General features: G+C 35.6%; 1 protein-coding gene across 2 annotated transcripts in view; it reads right to left on the reverse strand.

The window, feature by feature from the left end:
* Positions 1–591: 591 nt before the first annotated feature.
* RAB3GAP1 (RAB3 GTPase activating protein catalytic subunit 1) overlaps positions 592–25,457 on the reverse strand; it is a 114,324-nt gene continuing 89,458 nt past the window's right edge. The window contains exons 18-25 of one of the 2 annotated variants that reach the window (XM_059394392.1): positions 24,274–24,411; positions 20,413–20,640; positions 8,691–8,787; positions 8,494–8,597; positions 8,241–8,356; positions 6,231–6,333; positions 3,271–3,291; positions 592–2,401 (exon numbers count right to left, since the gene is read on the reverse strand). In XM_059394392.1, coding sequence (XP_059250375.1) covers positions 2,165–2,401; positions 3,271–3,291; positions 6,231–6,333; positions 8,241–8,356; positions 8,494–8,597; positions 8,691–8,787; positions 20,413–20,640; positions 24,274–24,411 — 1,044 coding nt within the window. In that variant the 3' untranslated portion in view covers positions 592–2,164. The remainder of the gene's footprint in view (positions 2,402–3,270; positions 3,292–6,230; positions 6,334–8,240; positions 8,357–8,493; positions 8,598–8,690; positions 8,788–20,412; positions 20,641–24,273; positions 24,412–25,457) is intronic. The other variant, XM_059394393.1, reaches the window with a different exon arrangement.

Here is a 25,457-nt window from a genome sequence, read left to right on the forward strand (position 1 = left end):
AGTTCTTTAACAGCAACTTACCATTCTTCCCCAACTCTTTATCAGCTCCTACTCATCTTCTGGTCTCAATCTAGAAATTACCTCTAAAAAAGATTTCCCTTATCCCTAAAGCCTGAGTGAAAAACCTCTCTCATCACACCTTATTATTACACACATTACTCTCTTCACTAATATTGCATGTATTACTCTCTGTTGCCGGTGAATGAATGAATGCATTTATACAATAAATGCTGGACTTCCAATTCATTCAGATGAGTTAACTGTACTCTCCATTTTATTGCAATGTAACATGAAGCCTCCCTACATGACAGAAAGAAAGGTCACTGAAAAAGAAGGAGTGTTCTGGTGTCTATTTCATCTTTACTGCCTAGCACAGCACTTGATATAAAATAGGTACTTAAAAATATCTACGAAATAAACCAACACATAACTATAATAAAAGTAAACTGGGGTAACTGCCACTAAGAAAGAAGGCACCAACAATGTACTTGAGACCCCTGCCAGACTCAGCAGGCTGCAAACATTTAGAAGACATGAGACAGCATTAAACTAACTGAAATAAGACTAAAGTGACAGAGGAGAGAGAAGAAGTCAGAGAAAGCAAGACTTTCCTTTTTATTAGATTCACAGTGCCATTTTAAAGTTCAACTTCTCTTTGAAAAACATTTCTTTGCTATTAACTTCCTCATTGGAAAGCAAACAAATCCTGTCCTTGAAAGATACATTTTCTACCTGGTACAGCACTCAGTACTCAAGCCTGCACCTGCACGGTTTGCCAGCAGCAATCAAGTTCAGCATCTCAGAGAAAAGCACTGTGAAGGCTGGGAGGTCACCAACCAGGGCCTCCCCTACTTCATATATACTTATATACATATATATGTACATATATGCATATATACGTACACACACAGTTGTTTTTTTTTACAAAAATAATATAATAGGGTTTTTACACAGCTCTATTAATTCTTTAAATTACATAGCAAGGTCTATGCTTCAGTATAACCATTTTTTGCTTTGGATTAAAATGAGAACTTTAGACTTAAAAATAGATTTCAGATTACTGAACAGAGGCCATACAGCAACACAGACTTAATAATCTTGATCACCACATAACTAGAAATATGCTACTATTATCCTTACGCTGGGTGCTATATATCCACATCAATTATTTTCATTTTAACTAAGACACAAAGCAAAATAGTTCACTGAAATAATCTTGTATTCACTACATTAACACACACACCAAATTATACTAAGTGCATGATAATCTCTATGTTCCAAAAGCTATATTTGTAGCATGTGCTCATCGCTACTCCATTAAATATAGTATCTAGCCAGCAATCACAAAAAAGGAAATGCATGCTGTACAGCAGAAGAGAAGTTTGTAGGTTGATATCTTACAGGCAACCAAAAACAAAACAAGAGAAACAAAACTTACGAGATAAAATACAAAACTAATTTGCAGTGACATTTAATATATAGTTTACACTTAGATCATAGTTACATGGAAAAACACATAAACTATATGAAATTCCAAGTTTTCTCCTAGAATATTCAAAATACTAATCAAAAGTTAATTAGTACAACCAAGATGGCCACTAGATGATTGAATAAACAGAATGTCATTTAGTATTTCAAAAACACAGATTCTGGGAAGAGAAGATACCACCAAAATATCCAGAAATCTCAATTAACAGATACTCTGTTTTGTATACCTGATACTAACAAATGCAACAAGTGTGTTTACACAGACTATGAATGCAAGGCCATAGCCTAAGGGATAGTCACTGGAAAGAATAAATGAGCAAGATCCCACTGGAGTGAGTACAGAGAGCTCCTGCTGTTTTTCTGGTCCCTGCACATCTCCCTACAACCTACCCCTGACTCCTGGTCAAACACTGACCAGGTCAAATGTTTTTCAAGATTTTCAAAGATTTGGGGAACAAATCTTTCAACAGCTCAAGCCCATTCTCTCTAACCCCACCAAGATACAACAGAGCTCAAGCATGGTGCTGGAAAGTCTTTCAGATGCTGGTATGATTCCTAATCACTGGACTAGACAGGTCCTCTTCATGGCCTCTCGAGTTCTGACTGGCACAACCTTCTTCCCTCAGAAGGGGTCAGCATGGTCTCTGAAGCCATAAATGAGGTGGCTCTAGAAGAATTAGAAGAAGGAAGTATCTGATGAAAAGGCACCTGCAAGTCTGAAATCCTCTTTGGTGAGAACACTGTACATGCGCTGAGGCAGAGCTCGGGAGTACGGAGCCGGGCGTGGCACAGTGGTGCGCAAAATGAGTTCCCGGCCAGCAGGAGGTGGGAAGTCTGACACCGAGTTCTGCCTTCTCTCTTCTGGAGAGCCCATTCTCTTCAGTTCCTCCTCTGGTGGAGCCATTGCTGCAGCCTTGAACAGAATCAAATGCTAAATTCAAGAGCAAGTCCAATGCTAAAACTTAGACCATTTTGAAGGACAGATGAATAAACATGACAAATATATTTTTTAAATGTTCTACATTACTCGGTAATGCAGTCAGCCATGTTATGATTACTCAGAAACCAACACAGAAAAAGCAAGAAGCTTGAAACACTGCATGAGCAGCCAGAGATTACACATAAATTGGTGACAGAGACAAAAGAGATAATGACTGCTAGGCAATCTGCTTTGAAAAGTGAGGGCCATATTCCAACATCTGAAGAAGAGGGAAAATGTAGCAGTGGTTTCTACACATTTCTTCTAGCAACAACCCAAGTTCAAGTCTAATGTCCTTAGTCCAGTAAGGAGCTGCTTCTCCCCCAGAGTCTGGAGAGATGTTTTTTATCTCCACTCTTTCGTTTCTTTTTAAAGTTCATTTGCCATATTAAAACTGGGGACACTGGTTTTGTTTGCTGAGTGGCTAAGGTGATACAGAAATGACAGAAGTCCATGTAATGTAGCAATGGCCACAAAAGACATGTTTTCAATATTAAAGGCATCTATTTTTTGCATTAAAACTGCAAAAAAAAAACATTCAACTAGAGCCTTCATTTTACCGTTGATCACTATACTTCTTTCATTTCTCTGATTACTAGATTCCTTTCACAATACCATTGATTGAAAAAAAAAATAAAGTACTGTCTTGGCAATGGAAATATGAAATCATGTTATACTAAACATCAGCATGAAAAGTGTGCCAAATCCAGACTGTTAAAGAGGTGGTTAGTCTTAATGACCTTATGAAGTTAGAGGGATGGGAAGGAACAAGGAACTATGAGGGACAAAGGCTATTTTGTTACCTCATCAGAAGATTCAGTCAGCTTGAGAAAAGGTGAGAAAAGAAACAGTGATGAAAAGGAAACAAGCAAGATGGTTTAAAAAGAACTAGACAAGATTTCAAGATCATTTCAAAGACAGCATGCACTACATTAAGGAACAGGATCCTATCAAAAGAATATCAAGACAAACACACACCACATAAAACACACCTAGCTGTTAAATTGAGCAGACATATCCTACTTCTCATGCATCTGATGGTTCAACAGGCAATGTACAGTCATTTAATGGGCAAAACTGATAAAACTGAAGCAAATCCAATCTGTGGTTTATTTGCTGAATTCCAGTGGAATACACCACTGACACATGTAATCATGATGAAGTTTATTAAAATGTGTAATTTAAAGCAAAGAGTTCTAAATACGCAAAACTGCTGTATGCTATACAAAATTCTCACTAAAATTTCATTACCTTCTAATAAAGTGAAAATTGATATAAAATAAAATAAAAATAAGTAAATAAAAAATAGTAAATAAGTAAATAAGTAAAAATAGTAAATAAGTAAAATAAAAAATCAGTAAAATTGATATAAAGTGTCAGTTAATTATGAAAAGTTACATAAATAAACTTTAATTGTTTACATCATGCAGATATTTAAGGTCTGAGTTAAAAAACGTACCAACCAGGTGCCTGTTACATGGATTAAAGTCTACCAATTCCCTAAAAACATTCCCTACAAGGTTTGAAAGTCTGAAATCTTTTATAATTATATAATGCAGGAAAAATGTGCAATTTCATCCCTTAATGGGTATTAGCTATACAAGGCCACTGAAAAGATGATACACTCCTGTATTTATTAATGTAACAAGATAACTAAGAGGAAAACAAGAATAACATAGTAAATCACAGAATATAATCCTATTTTTGTAAAATATACATATATTTACATATACTGCTTGTCAAATACTGATGGTGATCATCAGAGGGTAGTGAGATTAATGTGATTAAATTTTCCTTTATAATTTTTTGTATTATCCTATGTTTTACAATGAGCCTTTACTGATATTACTGGGGGGAGGGTTGGAGGGGGAAATTATTGCCACTCTGGGAAAAATAATTTTGCTTAAATATTTACAGCAAGTAATAGTCTCAGCATTAAAAATAAAAATGCCTAAAATCTTAAAAAAAATAAAAATAAAAATGCCTTAGATTTCAGGTCCTCTTAACACACAAGCTTCTTAAAGTAAGGACAGAGGAAAGAATACCGGCAACAGGAGGAAAATTCATATTGGTGGTGACAAGGAAATGGGGTTGTTAACTTTCGGCTAGTAAGCTACTGAAAGATAAAGGATGCAAAAAACAAACTTAGCTCCTGATTTCATGCCAAAGACAAAAACAAATCAAAGTGAGCATCTACTGTTTTCTAGAACTCTAATTTCTAAGGAAATAAAGGAAATAAAATACTTGGTTTTAACTTGAAATTCTTAAAGTTGGGGAACAATCCCATAAACAATTGCAGGTTTCAATTCTTGCTAAAAATTCAGGTCAGTACATTTGACTATGAAACTGAATATATTAACTAGATACACTCCAGACAGATTCAAAGGAGATTATACAGTTTTTATTTTGTATGTAAACCCATGAAAATTCTTATTTGATTCTGAGAATTATACTTTCAAAAGTGGGTCATTCTAGAGTCATCACAGTTCCAGGTAAAGGGCACCCTTGTACTTATGTATCTTCCTTGACTTACAATTGTGTTACATGCCAATAAACCCATTCTAAGTTGAAAATATCCTAAGTCAAAAATATATTTACTACACCTCACCTACCAAACATCATAGCTCAGCCTAGCTTACTTTACTTACTTTTACTTACTTCTGAGCTCAGAACATTCACTGAAGCCTACAGTTGGGCCGAATCATCTGACATAAAGCTCATTTTCTAATCAAGTATTGACTATCTCACACAATTTATTAATATCGTGCTGACAGTGAGAAATAGAACAGTGTCTGGGTCAAGTAGTCATAAAGTATGTTGGCTGTCTGCCCTCGGGTTCTCATAGCTGACAGGGATCTGCCACTGTCCCTGACCAGCATCATGAGAGGATTATGCTGCATACACCACTAGCTCAGAAAAAGAATAAAATCCCAAATTCAAAGTATGACTTCTACTGAGTACATATCTTTTTCTCCATCATAAAGTTGAAAATCCTAAGTCAAATTATCTTAAGTCAGAGACTATGTGTAGTATACTCTATAATATTTTTATCACAATCTTTCATAATAATGAGCCCTGACATGAAAATCCTCTTAACCAGTAAACAAGATCAGTACAGAGAGCACCCATACAAAGTGTGATGAGCATCACCTTCATAAAAATTCAATTTTAAGAATTTCAGAATGTTAGAAAGTTTGAACCTTTACTTTCAGTAGTAGAGGTAATAGCAAAGATAATTTGTCAACCTGGGCTTGCTTTTTTGCTAAAGCCTGTGTCCATAGTCCTAAACGTCTGAAATCTTGCTCTTCCTTAGATCAATTCACCATGACAAAAACAGATATACTAACCTCACAAGTGAAATTATGAATCCATTTGCAGTACATGGAGTTTAAAATTTGTAAAACTGAACTCTATTCTAAACTGAAAGTAGTCAACATTTTTTCTTATCACACAGCACTGGTGGTCACTGCTAACTGAGTCCCTATTAGATTCTGTAACAATGGATTTCAGAACCTTCTAACTTTGGAAATTTATATCCTAAAATATACTTATTATATTACTTAAACATGTAAGAAAGCAAATGGATTTCAAAGACTCAAAAATCACTATTGAGAGTTTTTTTTTTTTTTTTTTGATGTTCAAACCCAATGCCTAGACATACACTCAACAGCTGCATAATCAGCCAAGTGAGGGAATCAAAACAGCATCTTACTGAGTAGAGGTCTGGAGAGATCATGATCAGTCAATAAGGAAATTCACATACCCTCTGAGCATTCACAAACAGCTTGTGAATGATTTTGCCAGCATGTCCTCTTCCTGCACCCACGACTAACACTTCAGGCTGCTCCAAAAGGCAACTCACAAACCTAGGGGAAAGAGGTAATGAAAGCACAGAAAGCAAGCTGCTGCTCAGTTCACACTGTGTCAGTCCTCCCAAATTAATTTTGTAGACAAACTCTCAAAGTGATACTGGCTAAACCTACTAAGGCTACAGCAGAACTTTTTAAAGTGGAACTTTTATAAGGGACATTTAGAAATAAAATAGACTCAAGTGACAATCTTACTGCCTTTCAACTGTTTTCATAAAATTTTTTAAAACTCATCTCTGGGGGTGGCTGGGTGGCTCAGATGATTAAGTGTCAGATTTCTGATTTCAGTTCAAGTCATGACTTTAGGGTCGTGAGATCAAGCTCTGTGTCGGAATCTGCATTCAGTGGGAATCTGCTTCGATATTCTCTCTCTGCCCCTACACTACTCTCGCTCCCCTCTCTCTCTCAAATAAGTAAATAAATCTAAAAAACAAAGCTAAACAAAACCTCTGTCAAAGGGTAAAAAGAAATACAGACTCTATTTCTTTGAGACTAGAAGCTTAGAAAATACTACAGTAAATAAAAGATTAATACAATATTTTGGAGGGGGTGCCTGAGTGGCTCAGTTAAGCATCTGCCTCTTGATTTCAGCTCAGGTCATGATCTCAGGGTCATGAGATCGAGCCCCACACTGGGCTCCACCCTGTGTATGGAGACTGCTTGAGATTCTTTTCCTAAGCCCCGCCCCCCATTCACACCTGCTCTCTCTAAAGTAAGTGAATAAATATAATCTTAAAAACAAAACAAACAGTATTTTTGGACAACAGAAACCAATTCATACATATACAGCAAAGCAATCATCCATAGCTCTCATTTTTGTTCTTTTAAAGTGGGTGTATATGTATGCCTGCATGCATATGTGCTTAGAATACACATTTTGCTTGGCAAAGCCTCAACTGTGCCACTATGTGCTGGAAACACTACACCTCCAAGTCACAGAGAACGTATGTGGAGCTATCAGCATCGAAGGCACCATTCTTGCACCACTAATTCATACTGCTATTTTAGAAACAATTCCCTTGATTAGTGCTTATTCTTCTCATTTAAAAAGGAAGGAGTTTTCAAGAGCAAAGAAGGCTAGGAAAAAATTACTCTCAACACAAGATTAAAATTCTAATAAGAACTTGTTAAGAGCTATAGCACATGCCTTGATCATATTATCTTCATTAGTTAGCATCAATAATGCCACTTCATTTCTGAAAAGGGTGAAGAAGAATTTAAAGTTATGATAAATTCAAGTTGTTGAAATAACAAATTTGGAAACACTTTATCGCAATTAAAATAATATTGTTCTTTCAAGTACCACAGGCAAAAATGGAAAGGGACTCATACTGACAGGTAATGGTGCCAAGTCTCTCTCAGGAGGAGAAGATTGACCCGGTCATCTGTATCATGCTGGAGAGGCCATCTGGTCATCCTTTCAAAACATGTTCACAAGGTGCACAGGATATGCACCTTTGCTTTCAAAAATCTTGTTTAAAGTTAAATAAATAACTAGGAATACTGAGCAGAAATACAAATTCAGAACACCTCAGTCTGTGGTAAAGGAACAGTGAAAACTAAGCAAAGAGAGAAAGCAAAGCTCTGGGGCATGTCAAGTAACAAAGAGTGACTAGCTTTTCCACAGGAAACTGCAGGGACGTCTCCAAGAGCAAACAAGGACATACTAGAAAAAAAGACCCAGTAGACTTGTTTCTAAATGTGAAAGGAATGGAAATGCCTCACAAATACCCAGAAATACAAGAGAGGTCACAGTCTATGATAATTAAATATTTTTCTGTCTCTAGCTGATGCTTGTTACAAATAATATAGGGTACCACAAAAGAACTGAAATATTCTATTAAAATGTTCTAAAGAGAGTGGTGGCTTTTCCTACAGACAAAAGGTACTCAAATATCAATTACCTTTTAAGATCTTCTTTTTCCTCCTCTTGTTCACATTTCTCAGTTCCAAACTTGGCTTTCAGTGAGCGGGCTCTGGCAATTATAGCTTCTACATTAGTAATTTGATGGATGATTTCCTAACAGTGGAAAAGGGAGAGACATACATTGGAAAACAGGAGAGGGAAAAAAGCAGCCTTTAAAAATTTATCTTCAAAATAATTACTGCCAACTAGGGAGAACACTTGGCAAGATACTGATACCACAGCAAACTTACTTCCAATTTCTTGTCTTCTGGATTGGGGAAGTGCAAAACTTTACTGGAATGGGTTATTATCTGCTTTATAATCTTCTTAACTGAAGAAATGTTTTCCAGATTTTCTATTTTTAAGAAGATCAAAACCATTATTAAGCCAGGGAAAATATACTTCCATTTTGGAAATGAACTAATGACTAATCAAATAAGATATTTACCTTCTTCCTTTACCTTGAGTACAGCTGCATGAATTACACAAGGTAACAGGTGCCGAGCAAGGTCTGCAGGTTTCTGTACTGCCAGATAGTGCAGCACCTGAAGGAGGCATAAAGATACACGAATGATCAATGTAGCTATTAAAGAATAAAACAGCCACTTAGGAAAGAAGAAAAAAAATCCTGTGCATCTCTGAACTCACATCTATAACAAGAGTTGAGGAGAGCTCTCTTCTCTTAGTACCTTGCCCTACTCATCTAGTTAAGTAGCTACTACCCACAATGGTTAAGAATAACATTACTGAAAATTAATAAGGACTTCAGCATTTTATAGTGATGAATATGCCCCCATTTTTTTCTTCTTTCCAATATGTAATATATGGAAATTAGGAAAATACAAAGAAAATAAAAGCCTTCTGTAAAGTATACCACCTAGAGTAACAATTGTTGATGGTGGAACATTCTCCTTCCAGGATTTTTTAAGACACAGAATACACAGACTAGGTGAACTAATATTAGGTTTGTAAAATACTGTTTTGTAACCTGCTTTACTCACTTAACATTTCTAAACATTGAGACCTTCGACTAATTTTTTGGTTTATTGTTTTTCCAAAATGGAAATTGTTTTATTACTGTTCTAATGAAAAAAATACAGAGAAGTTGTATATAATACATGGACCTACCTTTAAGCTCCTTATTCAACAGCAATAAAGACAAAATAAATCTAATCTCATAACACGAACCTGGATGATAAATGCTCAGATTTCAAGAATGAATGAATGAATACATACATACATACATACACAGAAGTATAATGCAAAAGATCTCCAGAAATCCTACTTCCTAAGGAGCAACACATTTTTGTGTTTATCTTCTCAGACTTACTTCAATGTCCATTTAAACACAAAGACAGAAGCATATTCAATTTCTTAACAAAAAACTATACTATAGGGGCACCTGGGTGGCTCAGTCATTAAGTGTCTGCCTTTGGCTCAGGTCATGATCCCAGGGTCCTAGGATCAATACCCACTTCGGGCTCCCTGCTCAACGGGAAGCCTGCCTCTCCCTCTCCCACTCCCTCTGATTGTGTTCCCTCTCTTGCTGTGTCTCTGTCCGTCAAATAAACAAATAAAATCTTAAAAAAAAAAAAAAAACCCTACAGTATACATACTATTTATAACTTGCTTTCTTCATTTAATGACTTATAACCTTTACTTTTTGGCTTGGAGAATTCTGTGTGGTTTGAAAATTTTTTTAAATTAAGAAATATACATACCGGAGTACTAATACATAGCCTAAAGATAACATGAACACTTGTTTACACACCACCAACCAGCTTAAGAAAAAGAACATCACCAGGACTTTCCATATCCCTGTGTGCCTCCCTGATCAAGTCTCCCCTCTGCATACACCCCACCATCAATAAGTAACTACTAATCATTCTTTTGCTTGTCTACATAGTTTTCTCACATATGTGTGTAGCCCCAAACAATGTATTGCTTAGTATGGTCTGGGTCGAATCTTTGTATAAACGGAATGTTTCTGGTTCTGATCCTCAGCGACTTGTATACAGCATTGTTTTTGAGATGAGTATGTTGATACATACTGTAGTTTATTGATTTTCATTCATTAAAATGCTCCTCCACTAATGGACAGCCCCTCCCATTTTTGGCTATTACAAATAAGGCTCCCGTTATATTATTGGGTATGTTCCTTAGTGTACATGTAGAGGAATTTCTTTAGAGGAATTTCTTGAGGGCATATACTTAAAAACAGAACTGGATATATACAAGATAATGCCAAATGATTTTTTTTTGTACTGAAATCATATTCCAAAGGAATATGGAAGTAGGCTCCCCGCTGAGCAGAGAGCCCGATGTGGGGCTCAATCCCAAGACTCTGGAATCATGACCTGAGCCGAAAGCAGAGGCTTAACCCACTGAGCCACCCAAGGTGCCCCAGTTTCACATTTTTGCTGTGATGAATCATCCTGTCAATATCCGTATATTCAATCTCCTCAGTTTTTATTTAACGTCCTTTTCCTATTCCAGGAGCCCATCCAGGATACCACATTATGTTTAGTAGTCATATTTCTAGGCTCCCCTCACATGTGACACTTTCTTAGACTTTGCTTGTGTTTACTGATCTTGACAGTTTTTGTTTTTAAGATTTTATTTATTCATTTATTTAAGAGAGAGAAAAAGTGAGTGTGGAGCTCAACACAGGGACCCTGAGATCATACCTGAGCTAAAACCAAGATTCAAGTGCTTAACCAACTAAGCCACCCAGGTGCCCCTGACCTTGACAGTTTTAAGAAATTTTAGTCAGGTATTTTCTAAAAAGTACCTCCAATGGAACTTATGTAATGTCTTTCTCATGATCAAAATGGGGTTAGAACTTTGGGAGAAAGATGAGAGAGCTGTACTCTTTCATCACCTCTTACCAAGAGTACATGAAACTCATCAGTATTGATTTACCCATGTTGCTAAACTTGCTTACCTGGCTAAGACAGTATTTGTCAGGTTTCTGTACTGTGAAGTTACTCATTTTCTCCAATTTGCATACTGCACTCTTTGGAAGGAAGTCACTATGCACGGTACATGCTTACACAATGGCGAGTTCTGTTCCATCTCATGGGCAAAGCAGGTTTGAAGTTCTGTATAGATTTGTCTCTTCTCTCCAATTTATTCAATCATTTATTTGTAATACTACAGACTCAAGGATGTTTATTTTATTTGAGTTACAGTCCAACAGTACTTTATTTTGCTGCTCCAATTGCTCTAATATTGGCCATTGGGTAATGTTTCGATTGGTACCTGTGTCCCTTTAATATACTCAAAAGAGTTGTGTGCTGTGGATTTTATTTTTCCAGCTCTTTTTCAGAACAGAAGGTTTCTCATTTTGGGTTTACCTAATGCTTCCTCATGTTTAGATGCAGAATATGCATTCATGGGTCACTGCATAAGTACTCTTCGATCCTTCAGAGTATCACTTCTCGATGCAGACAATCAGCATCTACCCCTTATTAATATTAGCTTTGAACATCCACTCAAGGTATTGCCCCATTTCTCTACTACACAGTTATTATTTCATTGCAATTTTCCAGTTGTCTTGAAGAGACACTTCAAAAGCTTGCAACTATGATACCCTTCACCCAAATTTCCACCTAGACATCTTCTGATGATTTTCACATGAACCAATCTTTCCTATGAATATGGTCATAAAATGAAGAGTTTCCTACTCCAGTATATCCTCCACATTTATCGGTCATCTTTGAGCTGAAACGCCTCCAATCTCTCCCATTTTTTTAATCTGCAAATTGTCAATGTGGACCCATGGGTTCCAATTTTTTCCCAGTCATTTATAGTTCATTTCTTCCTTAGTTATTTGCCATTCAAACTGTCCATATTTGGTAAGAATCCCTTCAAACTACCTCCTTATGTTATGCCCCTATCTTTTTTTAAGCAGTTCCTTATCTCCTGGCAACATAGAATGTTCCACACTCATACCTTCCTTGTCCCAACTCTGAAATCAGCTATTTCACAGAGGAAAGCTTGGTTGCTTTTAATGAGGAATATTCTAGAAATCAATATACATATATATGTGTGTGCGTATGTTCACTGCTACTGAGATGTCACTTCTTCTAGACTCTTTCAGAAAAAAGCTACAAAATATATATTCACATATGGACATACCCACATATCTATCCATACTTTAGAAACCTATGGGTCTACACCAATACCACCAATTCTAATGCACTGCCATCTGGTCTTCCTTTCTTTCTTCAATTCCATGTTTGTATCTCACTTCCACAATGAGAATTCTGGCTTCCAACAACACCAAAACATTTAATTACTCATTTGCTCAAAATATGATCCACCTAAAAGTTTCAGAATTGCTTACCCAACACCACTACAAAAAAAAAACAAATCTAGAAAAAAGAGTTTAGGATTTATCTGCAGTTCTCTCCCAAGTCTCCCCATACCTGGGGGTATATATTCAAACATAACGTATGTGATCTACCTCTGCTTGCTTTCAGTTTTGGTCATTTCCCCTCTTTCCAATCTTGTTGGTTTATTTTAATTTTTGAATATGCAGACAGTTAACATTTTTCCAGAAGTCAAAAGTATATAGAAAGTATACTCTTTGCTAAATGTCATTTCCTCCCATATTCCTTTTACTCTATTTTTTCCTCCCCATTCAAGCATTCTGGATAACTAATTTCAGTGTTCTCTGTTTGTGAAGATAAATTTCTCTTTGTGAAGATAAACAGACACATTTTCTTAATCTCCCTTTTTTACACAAAATGAAGCATAATATACATATATTCATTTGCACTTTACTTTTCTCTTAAAAATATATCCTAGAAATCACTATCAGTTAATAGATATTCTCCTCATTATTTTTAACAGCTACATAGTCCTCAGTTATGAAGATGAACCACAGTATTCAATAAAGCTTCTAAGTTGGGGCATATAGAGAGTTTCCACTATTTTCTAATTACAATTTATTGAGCAATGAACAACTTGGTGCATCTTTATTTTTCGTTGTAGAAAGTATTAATGTAAATTCCTAGAAGTGGGATTGCTTTTGGGGTGGAAGGGTAAATGCATATGTAAATTTCATTAAATACTGCCAAGTCCACCTGGGGTTGTATCATCCTGCCTCTCACCAGTAATGTATGAGAGTTGTGGCCTCAGGGCCTGAGTGTTAATTAAGCTGTTAAATTTTTACCAATGTGATGTGTGAAAAATGGTTATCTCAGTGAAATTTTCTAATCTGCATTTCTCTTATTATGAACGAAGCTGAACATCTTTTTGAAAAGTTTAAGGGTAATTATCTTTTGGGGGATGAGTTATCTCCTCGTATCTCTTGCCCATATTTCTAGAGTATTTTGGCCCTTTATCCGTAAATATATATATTTCTCCCAGTTTACAAATATCTCTATCATTTGTCTTTTGACTTTTCTTTCTCAGTCCATTCTTGTGTGTGGTATGAGAAACAGATCTAATTTTATCTTTTGCCAAATGGCTATTCAGTTACCCCAAAACAACTTATTAAAAGGACCATCTAGGAGAACCTGTGTGGCTCAGTCAGTTAAACACCAGATTCTTGACTTGGGCTCAGGTCATGCATGATCTCAGCGTTGTGAGATTAAGCCCCTGGTCAAGCCCCTCGTCAAGCCTGAGTCCAGTTCCATGCACAGCATGTTTAGATTCTCTCTATCCCTCTCCCTCGGCTTCTCCAACCCCCTTTCAAAAATACCAGTGATTTGAGATGCCATTTTTATCATAGACTAGATTTCTACAAGCACCCATGAACTTTCTATTCGGTTATACTGGGCTGTCTAGTTATGCACCATTATCCCATTATTTAAATAGTGAGGCTGTGGGGGGCCTGAGTGGCTCAGTGGTTTAAGCCGCTGCCTTTGGTTCAGGTTATGATCTCAGGGTCCTGGGATCGAGTCCCACATCGGGCTCTCTGCTCGGCAGGGAGCCTGCTTCCCTCTCACTCTCTCTGCCTACCTGTGATCTCTGTCAAATAAATAAATAAAATCTTTCTTAAAAAAATTTTAAATAAATAAATAAATAAACAATAAGGCTGTGTACTATGCTTTAGTATCTGGTCAGGTTATTTGGCCCCCATCTGCCCTTGCCACCCCTCACCCATTTACCTACCTCATAGCTCTTTCTTTTCAATCTACTCTTAGCTACTCTTGCATGCTTTTTTAAAATAACAATTTACCCACTTAAAGTGTACAATCCAATGGTTTTAGGTATATTCAGAGTCGTACAACCAAAACCACAATTAATATTAGAACCTTTCCATCACCCAAAAAGAAACCCATTAACAGTCACTCTCTAAACCCCTGAGTCCTAAGCCTGAAGGTTTCTTTTTCCAAATAAATTTAAGTATCAACTTGTCTGGCTCCATGGTAAAGACTTTTGGTATTTAAAAAAAAAAAAAAAAAAAAGACATTTGGTATTTTATTGGGACTGCATTAAATTTATAAATTAATGTAAAGTGAACTAACTTTAATGATGTTGAGACTTTCTAACCAAGAACAAGCAATATCTATTGTTCAAGAGTTTTACTGTCTTTATTCATATTTCTAACATTTCTGGTTAGGTTTATTTCTAGATATTTCACCATTTTTTCCCTCTTATAATGAAGAGAAAATGTCATTTACATCTTCAGAGTGATTATTATTTGTGTATATGACTACAGCTAGATACATATTAACTTTATATCCTGCTGCCTTGCTGATTTCTTCAGAAGGAATTACTTTCATCACTGATTCTTTAGATTTTTCCAAGTATACTGTTACCTTATCTACAAATAAAAAGTTCTTCTTTTCATGTCTTAGGCTTCTGCTTTCTCTCTTTTTTTAAATTTTTATTTCTATGGTTTTATTTATTTACTTATTTATTAAACATTTTGTTTATTTATTTGACAGAGAGAGAAATCACAAGCAGGCAGAGAGGCAGGCAGAGATAGGAAGGAAGCAGGCTCCCTGTTGAGGAGAGAACCCGATGCGGGGGACGGATCCCAGGATGCTGGGATCATGACCTGAGCCAAAGGCAGAGGCTTTAACCCACTGAACCACCCAGGCGCCCCTGCTTTCTCTTTTTTAATTGTAGTGGGTAATAACTTCAGAATAACATTAAATGGAAGCGGAGACAGTAGGCACCATTGCCTCATTCCTGACCTTAGTGAGAATAACTTTAGGGTTCCCCCTGTTAAGATGCTGTGTTTAGGACTGAGGTATATATATATTTTTCATTTTAAGCATATCTACTCATTCTTATTTCTCAATTGTATTAGGAGTATTAAATTTTATCAAAGACTTTTTCAGTATATATGGAAATGATATATTTTCTGCTTAAGCCTATTAATGAAGTTAATAAGTAGATTTCCAAATAATCATTGCTGCGCTCAGTCAGCATTTATTATTTTCTTAAAGTGGGGAGAGTCTTGTTCACTTACGATTTTGCATTCAATTTCTTAAGTACTATAGTCTGTACTTTCTTTTATATACTACTTTTATCAGAGTTAGTGACCAATGTTATAGTCAATGTTTCCCATAAAAGAGTTTGGGATATTTCCTCCAACTGGTATGTATGGAAACAATAAGTAGCACACAGGGACTACGTGGTCTCTCAACACTTAGATGAATTCACCTGTGAAACCATCTAGGACTGTTAGTTTTTTATGGGATCATTTCTTGGTAACTGTGTCCATTTCTTCTATGGAAATGTCTGCTTACATCTTCTATCTTTATTCATTTTTGATATACTGTATTTTCCTAGGAAATCACCCATTTCATTTTCAAATTTATACAAATTTATATACAGAATCATCAAAGTATTGGGGATTTTTTTGTTTTTGTTTTTCTACTATTTCCACTATATCAAGCTGTTGGCACTTTTTGCCATTTCTTATTTTGTATGTGCATGCTCTTCTCTCTCTTGTGATTAAAGCAGTCAACCATGTGTCTATTTTGATTTTTTTAAATAAAACCAGATTTATTAATTTGATCTGCTTTTCTGTTCTCTACTTCATCACTCTTTGCTTTTATCTTTATCACTGCCTTCCTTTTACTTTATTTTTTTTGGTTTTACTTTATTCTTCTTAAGTTAGAAATTTCTAACTTCTTAAGTTAGAAGAAGTTAGAAATTTATTAATTCAGTAATTTTCATTCTTCTGTTTTTTCTTGATGCAGGTATTTAGTTTATGGATCTTCCTTTGATCACTCCTAAAATATAGGTTCGAGTATATAGTATTTTCATTATTTTTCAGAAATTTGTTCAGTGTTTCTCTTTTACCCAAGAGTTAATATAAAGCTTTTAGATTTCCAGGTAGAAGTCCTAGTTTTTTGTTATTGTTTCATTTCTAATTCCTAGTTTTACTGCAGAGATCAGAGTACTGGTTATATTTCCATTATGAATCCTGCTGATATGAGACCTAATATATTCTATCAGTTTCTCTGACTTTTCCATGTGCGTGTGAAAAAAAGGTAGTTTCTACTGTCAAGGTGTAGTGTTTGGGATATATCTAACAGATCAACCTTATTACCTTGTCCCAATTTTTCTTTAGTTTTGTCTACTTGACTGTCTTGTATTAAGAGTAATGTGTTCAACACCCTCTGTTAGTAGTGTTTCAATCTGTTTCTCCCCTTACCTCCTGGGGTTTCCTATTTTTATAGATGGCTACAGTGATATCTAGTGTATAAACATTAACAAATGTTACATCCTCATTGTAAAATACCTCTTTTAGATTATAAAGAATCTCTGTGTCATCATTTAATGCTTTTTTGCTTTATTTCTACTTTATTTCACATCAGGATCATAAATTCTGCTTTCTTTATTGTCTTCATGTAACTGGTAAATCTTTGTCTACTGTTTACTTTGTAATCTTTTTGTGTGTGTGATAAAATAAAATTTAATCATATAATTAAGCACTGGCAGAAAACTAAGGGAGTAATTTGGTTATACCCTTACTAGGATCATATCTCTACTCTATGTATTTTGGGTTTTATTTCATTAATTTTTGAAGCATAATATACAATGTTATATTAGTTTCAGGTGTATGATATAGTGATTCAACAATTCTATCTACTTCTCAGTGATCATCAAGGTAAGTACTCTTAATCCCCTTTAACTATTTCACTCACATCCATCTTCCTTCTGGTAGCCATTAGTTTGTTCTCTGTATTAAAGTCCGTTTTTTTCCCCTCCTTTTGCTTTATTTCATTTCTTAAATTCCACTTATGTGTGAAATTACATGGTATTTGTCTTTCTTTAACTTATTTCACTCAGCATTACATTCTCTAGATCCATTCATGTTGCTGCAAATGGCAAGGTTTCATTCTTCATGGCTGAGAAATATTTTACTGTAGATATATATCAAATCTTCTTTATTCATTCATTCTCTCAATAGACACTTTGGCTGTTGTAAATAATGTTGCAATAAACACAGGGGTGCATGTATCTTTTCAAATTACTGATTTCATTTTCTTTGGGTAAATACCCAGTAGTGGAGTTATTGGATCATATATTAATTGAAGAACAGTGGATATACCAATTTGCCTTCCCACCAACCATGTATGAGGGTTCTTTTTCTCCACATCCTTGTCAACACTTGTTATTTCTTGTCTTTTTTATTTTATCCATTATGACTCTGTAGCCTTTCTGAATCACTGAAACCCTTGTAACAGAGTTAGGTTTTATATGACTCACTATACTGTGTTTGATTGTTACTATGTGTGTTTTTCTATTTGGTGTGTTCTTTGCGTTTAAAAAAAAAAAGGTGGTTTATATTTTTATTCTAGTAGAGATCTTTGCAGTAATACTTTTTATACTATCCTTAATTCCCTTGCTGTAAGTGTTTTATAATCTGGTCTGACAATTTTAAATGCTATCACATCTGATTACCATCTTCTACCCACAACCTCACCTAGTTTTATTCTTAGCTCTAAAACTAAAGAAATAAAATGCTCACCACTGGCCCTTTGCCAAAGTTTCTACAGTCATCTCTTGGTTGGATCAAGTCTATCCTTCTATACTATGTTGTTCAATATGAACAAGGCAGAAACTAGTCCCATGCAGCTATTTAAAAATTCAGTTCCTATGTTATGCTATAGAGTCTTATGTGGCCAGTGCCTGTAATTTTGAACATCACAGCTGCAGAATGTTTCTAACACTATAGAAAGTTCTATTAGGGCAATTCTGGTGGACTCCTCAGAAAGGGTGCATGTGTACAAAAATTTGTATGTGCAAAACCTCAGAGAAAATTTTCTTAGAGCCTTGATTATTTGGGCATCTTGGTAGGATATAAATCTTTGGTTTGTACTTTTTGCTTACATTTTTTGAAAATGCTGTTTATGTTATCTTGAGAAATATGACACCTGCCTAATTCTCTTTCAAGTTATTTTTATCTTTTTGACTAGAAGTCCTAAGAATCTTTTTTTCTTTAAATATTTAAGTTCCAGTAGTTTCAAAGTGATGTATTTTGGAGTTCATTATTTATGGTATTTTCCCCTGCATCTAGTGAAAAAGCCCTTTCAATACGTAAAAGAAAACTGGGTTTTCTTTTATTTCCTGAAAGTTTTCTTGGACTGCAGTTTCAACTATTAGTTCTGTTCCAATATTTTGGTTCTTCCTCTGAGAATATGAATATTATTCCTACTTTTCCTATCTTTCATTTCTACTGGTTTCTCTTCAATTCCTTTTACTCATTATCCATTTTCTTTCTCTTGGCTATTTTTGCTGCTTTTTCTTGGTACCTTTTATTAAATTTAAAAGTAAACCTATTCTCCTTTGGGCCCTCTGTAATTTAGTCTTTATTTTTGATATGAATGTCTTATACTTCTACTACTATCCTGAGTTAAACCAGCTCTGGTTTCATTTCTCTGTGGGGTTTTTTGGTCCATTTCTGCTGTTGGCTTTACTACTTCTGATTAAACATGATTTTTTTCATACCCGCCATGCTGGTTTGAGAACATCTGACTATTACAATTTTTTTCTGCTTCATGGTCAATTTTCTGGGAAATGTTTTTATTAATTCAAACAATCATACCTGCATTTTCTGCCTTTTTTTTAAATAGTTTTGTATGGATATGATCTGCTCTTTACCAATCCTAGTCATGTCACACTTTAAAAGTGGCCTCTTCTGTACCATTTCTTTAACGAATGGAGTAAGGGTGATAGAGGTTGGTAGGTCCTATTTCTCTTGCATTTCTGCAGAATCCCTAAATCTCCCATTCTTTCTTTTTTGCCATCACTGCTTTATCTCAAAGGGATATCATTCCTACTCTATATATCTGGTTCTAGCCAAGGCAGTGTCTCTCTGAGTGTCCACTTCTATTCCTGCCCACTTCAAGCCCCTTCTCTATGGCCAGTGCTGTGAACTATCAAACCATACTTGCATTGCGTATTCTGCACTGAGTATTAATGTTAGGTTCTCTTCCTCTAGGGTGACTCTGTGATCCATCCAAGTCTCCTACATTCCTTGGCTCTTCTTTTTAAGATTCCCTGCCCCCACTCTCTATATACAGGCTTACAGCACTAGGAACTCCATTGAAATGTGGCTTCTCTATTTAAAGTTAATTCAAAGGTCACTATAGTCTCTATTCTCTATTAGTAATGCTGAAGGCAAAGATTTATTATTTTTTTTTCTAATTTCAAGGGGTTTTGGGGCAGCTAAGTGGGGAAGTGTGTAGGACAATTTGTTATCAGGAGGCTCTCACGATTCTCCAAAACTCCAATTTTTTAAAATAATTACAAAGCAGTCCACCAAATGATTATACCATACTTACTGAACCAAGCCTTATTTCTGAAACTTCTGTTCTATCTACCTTTTCACTAGAAAACTTTGTTGAACATCATTCTTCTACATTAATATTTCTGTATTTCTTATTATTTCCTTAAATATTTTGGTAGTCAAACTGCTAGGTAAAAGGATGTGACCAGCTTTAAAGCTTCTAACATATACTATTAGACAGTCCAATGGTAAGCATTATATATAAAATATACATGTCTTATTCCCCGGCCTAGTTGCAACTAGTTCTTAAATCTTAAATGTGAATAGCAGATATATAAAAGACTCATTAAATTTCAAAGCTTTGCTTCTCAAGTCCAAAGCTTTCATGTCTACTATAGTGAGTTTTTAAAAATGCTAGAACAATTGTTAGCTTTCTAGTATTGGATACTGAAACCTCAGTTACCTTTTCAGCTTCCCGTGTGTCATCAAAAAGTCTCCTCTGCCTTCTAGCAGGAATTGGCTTAGCGGTTTCCCAGGCTTCTACCCACATATTGCTTGGAATCTTCATTCGGGCACTCAGTTCTCCTTTCAGAACCATGTTGCCTTTTTCGTCAATAACCTCCTCTTCAATATAATCACGGGGTGAGTACCACCTCACAAAATCTTCCAGAAAACAACCTGGATTAGCTGCCTAAAATAAGGCAAAAAAAATTCAGCAGAATCAAATAAAAACCAACAGGTAGTGATAAACCTATTTATAAAAATCATACTTTCACAAAAAGCTTACCTTAACAAAACCTAGTATGTGACATGAGTCTGGGTGTAACCTTTAAAACAGGTCAGATGTTCAAGTGTCAAAAGCATTTTCTTTTGTTATTTCCATTTTACAGAAAAAGAAAACATGTAATGAATTTAGAAATAAAAAGTTGATGTGAAGTGAAAATCATTCTCTTAAATGAATTGTAAGTTACATAAGTTAGTTTAAAATTATAATATAATTACTCAATACTTGGAAAATATCAAATAAACTCAAGTAATTAAATAATATACAATATGATCAGAATAATAACACAATAATAGAAAAGCTCTACTGTTTTTTTCCCCTCAGCAAATCAATACTGGTACTGTAATAAGTATCAGCTAACCTCAGAAATGTTCTATTCAGTCATCAATTCTTGTGCTTTATATAACAAATTACTATCACATAAATTTTTTTGTCCTGTTAAGGAACTGGAATTCAAACTATTGCTTTTCAGGTTTCTGAAACCAACTAATTAAACTTTTATTTAGTAGATAAGTCTATAGAATTAATGATAATGCATACCAAAATTCTTTAAGGAACTCTACAATTAAGACTAAGAAAAAGAAGCAGCTTCACAGTGTTAGTGGTAACGCATGGAAGTCTTTTTTACAAGTGTATACACAGAGATACACACACACACACACTCAAAAGATATGTGTGCATATATTAAACACATAGCTTTTTGGTTAAATTCTCTACCATGACATATACTTACTGCCAAGAGTACTATTTTATTTTCCTGAAATAATTAAGTGATATAAACATTAACAAGGATATGCTAATAAGCAGATCATTTTCTTCCTTTTTAAAGGAAGTCTTAAATGTGAAGAGCAAAACTGCCCATTTCTCCTCATTGAGTTCACAATCTCTCAGCTTCACCATCCCCATCAATTTAGGAAATCCACCCCCGAGGGATAAGGACTCAGAGGAAGGTCCTTAACTGAGAATCAACAACATAAATTTCTAAGGGCTATGGCATCATGGCAACAACAACAACAAAAAAATGCTGTGAACTGCAATGGATCAAGATTGCTGCATGACTCAGGATTCATGTACAAAGATCTGGTTATTAACCAGGCAACATCATACTCACACAAAAACTTAAGAACTTAAAGAAAATAATCATTGAATTAATGCACTACAAAGTTTAAAAAAAAACAACAACTTTTCACCCAAAAATTCTTCCATCTGTCTGGACCTTACTGTACCAGATTGAACGTACAGTTACCAGGAGAGGGTCAAGGCTCATTTCAGCTATGGCTTTTCTTCTACTGTTAAGGTATGTACTCCAAGGACATGTTTGAGAATAGGCCCTGTCCTACCACAAGGTGTAGGAACCTCTGGTAATATCAGCATTCATCCAAAGCTCTGCAGACTCTCCTAAGGGCCCCTAATACCGAGTCATCCCTATATAAAAAAGGAAAGGCAACCATATCTATTTTAGAATGAATTTATAACCTTAAATATATTAACTGATTCCCACACAGAGGCAAATGTGTACATTGGCTATTTGAAATTAAAACCATGTTTTAATGTGGAAAGAACCAAGATGCCCTTCAACGGACGAATGGATAAGGAAAATGTGGTCCATATACACTATAGAGTATGATGCCTCCATCAGAAAGGATGAATACCCAACTTTTGTAGCAAAATGGACAGGACTGGAAGAGATTATGCTGAGTGAAATAAGTCAAGCAGGGAGAGTCAATTATCATATGGTTTCACTTATTTGTGGAGCATAACAAATAGCATGGAGGAGTTAGAGAGGAGAAGGGAGTTGGGGGAAATTGGAAGGGGAGGTGAATCATGGGAGACTATGGACTCTGAAAAACAATCTGAGGGGTTTGAAGTGGCGGGGGGGTGGGAGGTTGGGGTACCAGGTGGTGGGTATTATAGAGGGCATGGATTGCATGGAGCACTGGGTGTGGTGAAAAAATAATGAATACTGTTATGCTGGAAATAAATAATAATAAAAAACTAAACAACAACAACAAAAACCATGTTTTAAGAAATTTGTAGGTACTCAAGTTAGTCTAAAACAGTCTAATGAACCCAATTTTGTGAGGTACAGTGTTGTCATTATACAGAATGTTCCCATGAGGAGCCAATATGTTTCTATAAGGAAAACTTTTACAGTTCCACTTTGGAATTTCATCTTGTAAGTACCTCTGCAAGGATGCTCTAGCAGGACAGGGGCATATAAATATGAAGGTAGCTACAAGTCAGGTATGAAAACAGCTGCTAACGAGGTCCTACCATGTACATACACCCTTTTCTACCTTTGTGATTTATCAGATGTCCTGAGAGTCAGCGGTCACCTCTTTATCCATTATACCAACTATTTGTTTTAAAACAATTAAGTCTCTCTTCTTGCCTCATGGGAGAACAAAATGCTCAGATTTTTCTGCATCTTTTGTATCTCTAAGAAAAACATGTACCTCTCAAGAGGCTTCCTGAAGATTTTTTTTTCTTTTAGTAAAGATGGGGAAAATAAGCAGAGAATAAAAGCATTCCCTTTTACTCTCACTAAACTCTGCTAACAGGAAAGATAAAAGTGACATCGGTTTTCGTAGGGTATTTATATTGGAAAAAAAAATCAAACTCAGGCTGGCATACAGTATGAAAGCAGGACTGATTGGAAGCTACAGAATGGGGAGATGGAGGTGAGGCCATCAGAGATAGTAGCAGGTCAAGGAGGAAAATCTGGGTATGAGAGACGGTTCAGAGTTATCAGCAGGAGGCACAAGGAAAGCCTATGGCCCACTAGACTACCCACCTGGTTGTTTTGTTGTTGTTGTTTTTAATATACATGGTTTTACCTGGGCTTTCAAGAATAAGTAATTCGAAAACAAAAGACCTTTTTTCCTCCCTGGGGTTTTAAGCTAATAAGCTAAATGTCACCATTCTCTGAATCCTCTATGTTCTAATACAGGCCTATATCTAAGCTTAAAATTATCTTCTCCAGGTAAAAATGCCCACTCATCCTAAAAGGTGACTCTTCTGAGAAACCCTCCATGACCCACTAAATAAAGTCAGTCACCTTTCTGACATTGCCTTCATAAGTGAATATCACGTTATTATTTACAAATATCTCCCTCCATAGCTTCAACAGACTGTAACTGAGGATAAGCATTGTATTTCCTACTTATCTAATCACACAAGTCACAAAGTAGGCAAGCAAAAGGTCTGTTGAATGAAGCAGCCTACATTAAATCCTAAAGGTTTAGCATTAAATTGGCTAAACACACACAACGAAGAAAAACATTCCAATGCACATAAAGAAATGATTCAATTCTCAAGTTTTGACTACGATTCAAAGACTGTTCTTTACTTTTTTAAATTTAAGAAGCAAGTCTGGCTACGACCTTTAGGAGATAAATGTAGGTTGTTGTAACTACTAAGAAATCAAAACGTTTAATAAAAAGGACATTCAGGCCTTCACACCACTTTAGAGAGTGACTTTCACAGCTTTATCCCAAAATAGCTCAAAATAGACTCCCAAGCTCTGACAGTGTGACCCACCTTAAAAGACTCCATATCTGAAAGCAGACAGGCACTCTGCATGCGTGCTCGGAGGTGAGCCCCTTCTGCTGATGTACCTAATTTAGCCAGAACCTCCGACTGCTCTTCTAGCAGATCTTCTGTCATAGGTGCTGGTTCCTGTGAAGCACAAAAGGACAAACCTCATGAATAGCTTTTTTTTTTTTTTTTAGAAAAAGCAGAACTATAAAAATAGAATAAAGACAACAATTATATCAGCTCTAGCAGTCACAAGATCTGTATTTAAAAAGATTTAGAGAAATTCCAAGTTTTTTGGAACCCACATAAAAAATTAACAAATTAATAATAGATATGACTTTCAGGACCCCCCCACAACAAATAAGATTATCATGTCTTCCTTGACAGGATTAATAAAAGAGAGAGGAATCCGGGTGCACTGAACATTTTCCTGCCTCTTAATTGTAAGAAGTGAAGTCTTAATGATATGCTTATATATGCCATCGCAGTTCAACCAGGCTTTTATTTTAACTCATAAGAGAAAAAAATTTGAATACAAAAATTAAAATAAAGGCAAATTAACTGAATCCCAACTAAAAGACCCCAAATAACTAAGTTTTATGTTGGAAAAGCTGCTTTGAGTATAGGTTCCAAAAATATTCTAATTACTAATTCCCACAAGAAGTTTTTGGACTTTTTTTTTTTATAATTTTTAATTTTTTATAAACATATATTTTTATCCCCAGGGGTATAGGTCTGTGAATCACCAGGTTTACACACCTCACAGCACTCACCAAAGCACACACCCTCCCCAATGTCCATAATCCCACCCCCTTCACCCAAACGCCCTCTCCCCAGCAACCCTCAGTTTGTTTTGTGAGATTAAGAGTCACTTATGGTTTGTCTCCCTCCCAATCCCATTTTCTTTCATTTAGTCTTTTCGTACCCACTTAAGCCCCCATGCTGGAGAAAGAACAAGAAAGAAACCCTAAGCCCAGCAGGAGAAGAAAAATCATAAAGATCAGAGCAGAAATCAATGAAATAGAAACCAAAAAAACAATAGAACAAATCAACGAAAGTAGGAGCTGGTTCTTTGAAGGAATTAATAAAATTGATAAACCCCTGGCCCAACTTATCAAAAAGAAAAGAGAAAGGACCCAAATAAATAAAATCATGAATGAAAGAGGAGAGATCACAACTAACACCAT

Source organism: Mustela nigripes, chromosome 3 (genome assembly GCF_022355385.1).
Source record: "Mustela nigripes isolate SB6536 chromosome 3, MUSNIG.SB6536, whole genome shotgun sequence".
Lineage (NCBI taxonomy): Eukaryota > Metazoa > Chordata > Mammalia > Carnivora > Mustelidae > Mustela > Mustela nigripes.